The sequence below is a fragment of the Lytechinus variegatus genome, chromosome 7 (genome assembly GCF_018143015.1).
Source record: "Lytechinus variegatus isolate NC3 chromosome 7, Lvar_3.0, whole genome shotgun sequence".
In the NCBI taxonomy this organism is placed as follows: domain Eukaryota; kingdom Metazoa; phylum Echinodermata; class Echinoidea; order Temnopleuroida; family Toxopneustidae; genus Lytechinus; species Lytechinus variegatus.
The window spans coordinates 24,621,577-24,630,928 of record NC_054746.1 but is presented as its reverse complement, the minus strand read 5'-3'; the positions used below and the strand labels follow the sequence as shown (position 1 = coordinate 24,630,928).

The 9,352-nt window shown below is 34.7% G+C and overlaps 1 protein-coding gene across 2 annotated transcripts; it reads right to left on the bottom strand.

Annotated features, from left to right (window-relative positions):
* Positions 1 to 237: 237 nt before the first annotated feature.
* LOC121418821 (calmodulin-alpha-like) lies at positions 238 to 9,352 on the bottom strand. 2 transcript variants are annotated; one of them, XM_041612991.1, is made up of 7 exons: positions 9,250 to 9,352; positions 8,995 to 9,127; positions 6,376 to 6,406; positions 3,930 to 4,064; positions 2,125 to 2,254; positions 1,497 to 1,612; positions 238 to 392 (listed from the first exon to the last, which is right to left on the bottom strand). In XM_041612991.1, exons 2-7 carry the CDS (start codon positions 8,995 to 8,997, stop codon positions 349 to 351), a joined length of 459 nt encoding a protein of 152 aa, XP_041468925.1. In that variant the 5' UTR covers positions 8,998 to 9,127; positions 9,250 to 9,352; the 3' UTR covers positions 238 to 348. The 2 variants fall into 2 exon arrangements, with proteins under 2 accessions (XP_041468925.1, XP_041468924.1); XM_041612990.1 differs by having other exon boundaries at positions 8,995 to 9,340.

The window sequence follows — 9,352 nt, the reverse complement described above, 5'->3', positions numbered from 1 at the left end:
GACTTTTTTTGTTTTGTACTAGTATTTATTAATCAGTCAGTTCAATACAAATCATCGTACAAATACTCATGGTATTAACATAATCATATACAATGGATAAATTCCATAACATAAATTAACCATTTATAACCAATATAAAATCACAAAATCATACAATAGTTATGTAGAAAATTTATTACTCAACATTGATTAAACTGAATGAAATTAACAATAAAAAAAATGGAAAAGGCGATATTAAGACGATATCAATATTCGCCTCTTAAGTCACTACTGCATGGTTTTATCACTCATTCAGTCTCTCCTTCATTTAGTTTTAGATGTGGAAGTAAGAAATAGAAAACACCATCTTCACTTAGGCACGGGCATTTTAAGCAGTAACGCCTCAGAAAATTCTGTTAGAAAATAAGAAGAATGAATAGAAAATAAAGCATTACATTTCATATTTTTTTCAACAAAATGTCAGCGCCAATCACTGACGCACCTGCATCCCGTGATGATAAGAACAGGGCAATAAAGTAAATATCTCCCCATTTTAACATTTTGTAAATGCAAACCGATTTTAGTAAGAATGACTGGCACCCACTGATTAACTTTCCTGTTAAAATCGGAATAATCCATTTCTTCCTCTCTCGTCCTGCGTATTTCTATTGTATTTGTGTTACAGACATATCTCGTCACAGACTTTTGCTTCATGGAATTACGCTTCTCTAAACAAACATTTAAAACAAATAGATTATATATTTCTACATTTCTATGAGAAATGATTTTGTGTAATTTATTTTGAAGATTGATACTTTTTGAAAATGACAATTTTTTTTATTTGATTGAAAAATAAAGAAAAATTTACTTCTCAAAAGGTCACAGTCACCGTTGCTATTTTCAAATTTTAATGAAAATTGGCAACACGGATACGTTGACATTATCACATCATTACAAAAGTAACAATCTAGCTGACTTGTAGTTACGCTGCATTAGTCTTTTATTTATTTATTTATTTATTTATTATTTATTTATTTATTTATTCCGTTAACACAAAGAAAGATGCTGCAAAGGTCCAAGGACACAAACTTAACATGTTTACAATCATTACAACATTATCGTAGATGAATATCAATAATAACAACCAAACATAATTATTATGAAACAACAAACATAGAAGTATAAATACATACAACAAAACCATATAGTTAACGAAAACCAGTATATTGTCCAGGAGTAAAAGTTTGATCACAAATCTATCCAAATTAATGATTAGAGTATTGTGGGTTTTCTTTATCAAAGGTGAAATATTCGGAAGAATATGGAATAGGTAAGACAATTTCTAAAGTTATAGAATTGACAAACGTTAGAAAGGCTGACTGGTTGAGAGCAAAACATATTTAGTCCTTTAAATAGTAATTATGGTGACTAAAGTTAACTCAATTTGACAATTTATCAGAGATTCAAAAACTACCCATCCCCGATGCCACATCGGTTAAAACAAGACTTCCGTTTACCTTCGTAGTTAATAAGGCCGTCGCCATCCTTGTCAGATTCTTCAATCAGTTTATCGACTAGCCCATCCTCTACTTTCGGATTAATATCTTGGAGCCCTTTCAGGAGTTCAGTGCGACTATAAAAAATATGAAAATTAAAATTCGTTGATAAGTAGTCTCTTGTCTACCAATAAGGAAGAATACGGGCTCGATTCCCTCTCATTGCTCTTAATACGTTCCTGATGTAAGGAATTCGTATGTTGCACCCGATCTGGGTAAAGTCCATGAATAACAGGTTAAGTGGTCTATTTATTCGAGTCGGAAATTGAGGTTCTTGTGCACCACCATGATAGGATATATATCAACAACTTTTTTGAACTGCCTGAAGTATATGAATCATGATGTTTCCATTGCCAGATCCCATGGGTTCCATTGGTTAAAAATTGGCATATTTGGCGGCCATCTTGGATTTTGATGAAAATCAATTATTTTCACATTTTTTTATCATCTCAGATTAACCGAGGAACACGCATAAATTATAATCATGCAACTTTCATAACGAGTGAGCTCCAAAATAGCACAAATTGTCGAAAAATGCTGAAATCAGTAAATGTTGTAAGTATAGCTATAAAATTGCAAATGCTCTCACCATATTTTTCCGTTGCCATCCTTGTCAAGAGATTTGAAATAATCTTTGATTTGATTTTTGGTGTATGATTTCGTCTTCTTCTTCCCCCTCGCCAACAATAGGTACTCTTCAAATTGAACACGTCCGTCATCTGTTGTGATTAATAAAAAAGACCTCTAGTCTAATCATTCCAATAATTGAAGACAAATATAAAGAATAGAACATAACATTTTAATAAACGGAACATGTTTCGAGGTGTCGCACCTCATCCTCAGCTTGAAAATTATTAACAGAGTCATTGGTGGTAAACATTTTACTAATCTTATTTTTCATTTGTTGTAAGCTAATCTAACTAGGTCTTACTCCATTTACCCAAAAAAGCAATACTATATGTGATACCCGGGGGGCCACTTCCAATGCGCGACCAAGAGATCTCAAAAAGCACCCTTAACACGTATTTTCCATATTTTGAAAATGCACCCCTTAATTGGCATGTGAAACCCTGCCTGAATTGAACCCCTGAACAAGTACGGCGATATTTCAATGTTATGTCACGGACTTCGGCGTACCTACATCATGTACATCATTGGGTTTAGTACAGCCCAACTCGCGCAAATAGGACTCTTAACACGTAGAGTTGGGACAAAAAGGACATCCTTTATAAAACATTCTAATTTTGTTTTATCATCCCCGCAAATTTGACCCTAAACACGTAGCTTTCCTAGCGAAATAGATACCCTTAGATAAATAGATAAATAAAATTATTTTTGTGTTTTTGACACCCTTTTCACGTTACGTACGTAACGTGCTCTATCTTGAAAAAGACATCATTTTTAAGTGTTTTTTTTTGTCGCGCATGGTATCCACTCGTCGATGTAAGTGCTCCCCCCAGGATGTGATAGTATCAAAGAATTGTAAATAGAAAGCAAGACAGATTTAGAAATGCAACTTCTTAAACGTATACATAATTCCAGTACATTTCGACACTTACATATCTTACGTGTAAATCCAAATTCAAACATTCATAGACCTGAACCCCTGAAATTATATCATGCAATTCCTTAACAGAAAATGATCAATATTCAGCAAGTTGATGTAGACCTACTTGAGTAGGCACGGGCCATTGGTTCATTGAAACACGCTATACAATGGGCTGAAATTATACCTAGGCCCTGAATGAAAATTTGTATTGTGTGGCATGTCGGTTATACGGGTCTATGCCGTAAGTACCAGCTTATTCAGAATTAACGTACCCTTAAAGGAAACCAAAACCCAAGAAGAGAAGCAATCTTATTGGAAAGAGTAAAATCAGAGGAACAATTTTTAAAAAGTTTCATCAAAATCGGTTGTGAAATTATCTCCTCTTGACCTTGACATATATGGTGTGGATTATATTTTCCCATGACATATGTTGTGCTCAGAAGGAGGCAAGATGCAATTTGAAAGATAATGAGGAAAATCTGAAAATTTGTGTACAAAACAAATGGAGAGTTGTCCACAAAATCAGCCATTTTGAAGCACGTTTGCCAATTTGAGGATGTCCATAGAAAGTACAACAAGAGTTTTCAAACTCCCATAACTTGCTTATTTCATAACCGATTTTGATGAAACTTTTTTTAAATTGTTCCTCTCATTTTACTCTTTCCAATAAGATTACTTCTCTTCTTGGGTTTTGGTTTCCTTTAACCTTTTCTGTAAGCACAAGCGTGTAAGCGAAACATGGTATGGTTTGCCCGCCATATTTATCAAGACAGTCGACCTCATTTTTTGAATGTATGAATATAATATGAAATATATACCACATCAAAAATATTCTTTTTACTTACTGTTAATATCGACTTCAGCAATCATCGTTTTAATTTCACTTTTCGTGAAGAAATCTCCCATCACATCATGCAACTCCTGAACAGATATACTGCCATCACCGTTCTTGTCAATCTTGTTGAACTTCTTCCTGAAATCTACTTAACAATATCAATAGTTCATCATGTTTGTTTGAACGAGCAGAAATGGAGAAAAGAAGGGGGAAGGTGGTGCTAATGAATTAGAAATTGTTATATTATCAGCGGTATATTCACTCTAAAAATCTTATCCAATATTGGGTAAAATGGGAACATGCATTGTTGGGTAAAAAGACACCCAAGATTTTGTAAATTTTACGCAATGTTGCGTTGAAATAGCCCAATATGGGGTAAAAATTACACAACAAACACGCATGCGTGCATCTACCCAATATTGGGTAAACTTTTACTCAGTTTTTTTTAGAGTGTTAATTTCTTATGTAACACTGGTACACAGGTTGGGGGCGCTTGGGACATACGTTCACTACCAATAAAAAGAAATAAAGGAAAGGGAAAGGGATACAAGATAGTGATATTTTCGAAACGTATTGTCTAAATCTATCACAAAATATTTTTTTTTCTAATTTAGATGATCCAAATTTTTGCTCGCTCGTGACCTTTACGAAATGTTGTCCCATACAAAGAATCTGTTTTCGATGGGTGTCGATGGGTGTTCATGGTATGGTAAGAGGATGGTTGACACAAATATTGTTCTCCGTGAGTTGTTTTTTCTTTGAGTATATAAGGGACGAGGGTCAATGGCTTAATGAGTCTGAAATTTGGAGTGGGATAGACATGGCGTAAAAGGCAAAACTTATTCAAAAAAATCTGCGAGTGAGCAATAATTTTGTCATTTTTAGTAGAAAATTTTGTGATAGATATTTTTCCCTTCGTTCCTTTTTCCTTCTTGCTTGATTTTGGAACTTTTTGGCCTCCAAGCCCCACGTCTGTACGCAGGTGGGGGAGGGGATCACGGGAGGGTAGTCCTTTAATCGACGTGTAAGTATAATGTTAGCTTTATTTCTACAAGACTTCAGGATTAGAGAAATAATGTAAGCGCAAAGCGCGAACTGAACATTTCTAAAAATTGATCTGCAATTAGCCATTTCGATGAGTCTTTCATTTTATACACTCTTCTAATTTCCATTTTCACATCTATAGTATGCTCTCCATTCATTTTACATTATGAACCTAAATAAAGAAAACTAATAAAATAAAAGTGGTATTCAAAATGGTGTTAAAATAGATGGGGCGCATCCAATGCACTTGGTTGCGAGAGGGGTAAATTTCAAAAAGTTAATTGCATGTATAGAAACACAAGCACGAACATATAATTCTAAGTCATTATGGGTTTTTATGTTTCTTTTTTCATCCTTCTTGGCAACAGTTTTCGAAAGGTTTTGTTTCATTCAGTACCAATACACAAAAACAACTTATGAGAAAAACTATATCAATGGTCGTCATGCGTCAATATGACAACCGTCACTACCATAATCATGATATTCTAATCACTATATTTTTTTACCATTATGTTTATACACACTTAAAATGTTGGGCAACACACTGTCCACTGTGTTGGGTAATGTATATGTTGATAAATATACATGTAAATATTCTGGGCAATTATTAGTTTTTGTTAGGCCTACCCAATTTCGGCGGATTTTATAACCAATAGTTGTGTGGATTGTATGTTGCCTAGGGTTGGTTATAAAGTTGGGCAGTGTTTGCCCAACTATTTCAAGAGTGCAATTACAACTAAAATGATAATAATTGTTATCATTATTATTGGTATGATTATTTTGTCATGATCACACCGTAAATTATTGAAGGGGATGATAACACAGACCATAGAGCTATAGCTCCATGGATCAGACGTAAAACTTGAAATATCACTGGGGGGGATGTAATACAAATTAAACAGGGGCCGCGGAACCGTTTTCAAAGTGGCGGGGTTGGTGAGCCAAAATTGGGGGGGGGGCTGACCATGCCAAAATGACAATCATGTGGTTATTTTTACGTTTTTGTACACGGTTTGGTTGGGTAAAAAATATCCAATATTTTGTAAATTTTACGCAATGTTGCGTTGAAAAAGTGTGGGCTGAAGCCCCCCGCTTCCGCGGCCTCTGCCAAATGCCGTATATGGTCATATCAATCTTTGGAAGAATTTGTGTAAAATAATTTGAAATATAAAGGGTATAAACAACCATATTTTTCTCAGAGAATGTCTGCACGCTTCTAAGGAATCGCAGAACATTAATTGGGATAAAGAATTTGTCCAAGCTTCTACATCTACAGATGAAAGTTAAAACACGGTCTTTCAAAATGAAAAAAAAAGCTAGCCATTTTCCATTTCTGATTGTGCTCATTGTAAGCATACAATATGAAATGATTTCCATATAGAAAAAAAAATCAATATGAATTCATTCTTTACCTTTAATTTGTTCTTCTGTTAATTCAGATGCCTGTAAGGAGAAAGAAAATAGACAAAAGAATCAGGGGCGGTGCCACACGAGCGGCAGGGGCGACTGTCTCTATCTCCCCCCTTCTTTCTCGCTCTTCTAGTTTAAATTTAGACGTTGAATGCTGTTTCCAAGATTACTTACTGAACTGGTGCACAAACATAAAGTTGGTCCCGGATAATGGTCTGCAAAGTTTAACAGACCATACCATTCTACCTTCGGTTTCCCACTTGCATTATTTACAGTATTTTCTGGGCATCTGATTTATAAATCGCAACCACTTTGTGACGTCTATAGAATATTATAACCTAACAATGTACAACTGAGCGAAGCTTGAAGTTAACGCCCCAAACCAAACAATAAATGACGTTAATGACTAAGATTAAAGCGAGTAGTTTTTTTTTTAAGAGAAAAGTAACAATTTGGCCCTTATGGCCAGTATTATGTTTATGAGTTAATTCCAAGTTAAATAGCTCCTATACAAGTAAACCCAAAACCAACAAATATTGATCCCATTTATGCATAATACTGAATCCAATCTTTCACCCCCGCCCTGCAGATACAATTCATCATGGGGGTTTCTTCAGCACCCCCACTTCCCAGGGCCATGGTACTCCGAAACTTCATTGAGATATACTGAGTGTAACATAAAAGTTTATAAATATTATTTTTTTAAATTATTATTATTATCATTGTTATTATTATTATTACTACTACTACTACTACTACTACTACTACTACTACTACTACTACTACTACTACTACTACTTCTTCTTCTTCTACTACTACTACTACTACTACTACTACTACTACTACTATACTACTACTGCTGCTACTACTACTTCTACTACTACTACTACTACTACTACTACTACTACTACTACTACTACTACTACTACTACTACTACTACTACTACTACTATACTACTACTTCTACTACCTACTACTACTACTACTACTACTACTACTGCTACTACTCCTACTACTACTACTTCTACTACTACTACTACTACTACTACTACTACTACTAGTACTACTACTACTACTACTACTACTACCAGTGGCGGACCGTGACCCGGAGGAGACAAAGCATGGGGGGGCACAGCATTGTTCACAGACAATGCAGTGTCCACCCCATGTTTTGTCTCCTCCGGGTCACGGTCCGCTACTGACTACTACTACTTCTACTACTACTACTAGTACTACTACTACTACTACTACTATACTACTACTGCTACTTCTATTATTATTAATAATATTATTATCATCATTATTATTTGTATTATCATTATTATTACTATTGTTGTTGTTATCATTATTAATACGAGTTTGACATGGAGACTACCATGGTAAGGCTTGTTGACAGGTGGTCGGTTGTGACAAAACACTTTAAAGTTGGCTGATGATGTCTCTACAGGATTGAGATATGGAGATCATTTTTACGGGGTAGTGCTTAGAAGTTGAAAAAAATCAAAAGATATTTTTGAAAATCTATGAAAGATATTTTCATGCTTAAAAGCAACATTTACATAATATGAATCGTATTCAATTCTACTGTGAATAAATTAAGAATAAAGGTTGTCATTTTGTTACAAGGGCTCTTAAAGAAAAGTGAAACAATAAAGCATGTATAGGTCTTGCGTGCTCTTGAGATCAGAATCGAATCAACTACTCCATCATGAAAAAAAGAACATAATACTAAAAGATCAACGATGTTAATTTGTTTAAAACCATTTAACCAACTAATTGAATAACAAAAGAAATATTTGATTTAGTACTTGTTTTTTAAATTCTAATGGATTTGAAAATGTTGCAAATTGTCGTAAATCTAAACCCATCTATAGGCGCTATGTACTTAAGAGCAAATGAGGCTGAGGTATTAGTCTGCTGTGCAAACCATTGATTCGAGTAAAGGGTCTGAATTGCATTCTACTTACGCCTTGTGTACTGAAGGCCCTCTCCAGCAAGTTTGTATGTGATAGTCTTTGCGTGGAGACACACTTGTTGATCAAAGTTTCAATCAAGGTATGTGCCTGCAGACTATAGTCACACATCTACGGCGGCCGTTTTGGTCATTTTCACTCAAACCATATTACGTACCTGGTACCCCCAAAATGTTAAAATGGCTGTTTTTTACTCGCCGTACGGCTGCCGTAGAGCAAATGATTTTGACCTAGGTATCATGAATCTTTTTTTCACATTCTTCCATGGAGAAAGGGTGTATTACAGAGAAACAGTCAAAATTGACGTCATTTCGGTGTTGAAATGAAAGGCAATCTTAACTATTCCCCAATTATTAGAAAAAAAATCGATTACGTTGAACGAACCTACTTCAAAGACAAGTATGTATTAAAATGTGTGACAATGCAATTTATGCCGAGAGCTTCATATCAACTAAATAACCCCGAAAGCAGCATTAACTTTGTAGGAAATGCTAAATGCATTAGTTTACATATATTTTGAAATATAAAATGCCCTGCAGAGACATGCAAATAGACTACGTTCCTCGAATCAAAAAAATCTATAACTTTAATTAACGTTTTTCCTTGAGTAAAAGATTGAAAACAGTTTTAATATCGACTTCAACTTACCATTTTCTGAAATTTTGAATTGAAGACCACAGACGGATTCTTTCTGAGCCTTTATACCTATCTCTGGTTGACGTGTTTGTAAGGAATGTGGAAGGTGCGGTGCTGGCAAAAAGGCTATTGAGAGTGGGTCAATCTGTACCGAAATTCAAAGAGCAAACGTAAAGTTATTCTGTTTTCTTAGCGTACCTTGAAATATCTCGCCTTAGGTAGATTACATTTAGAATATTTCGACTTTATAATATCATACTATTATACTTTTTATCTACTGTAGGATTTGACGTTGGTGTTGTGTCACTTTAGCACAGTATTGACGTATGAGCGTAAGTGTCATCGGTGGTTGAGCTATGCAGTAATGTGG

What these genes read in the sequence shown, in the direction of transcription:
- LOC121418821 (XM_041612991.1), bottom strand. An exon ending in AACAGAAGAACAAATTAAAG is followed by an intron (nt 4,065 to 6,375) that starts GTAAAGAATGAA and finishes ATTGTTAAGTAG; the next exon opens with ATTTCAGGAAGAAGTTCAAC. An exon ending in GATGGCAACGGAAAAATATG is followed by an intron (nt 1,613 to 2,124) that starts GTGAGAGCATTT and finishes TATTTTTTATAG; the next exon opens with TCGCACTGAACTCCTGAAAG.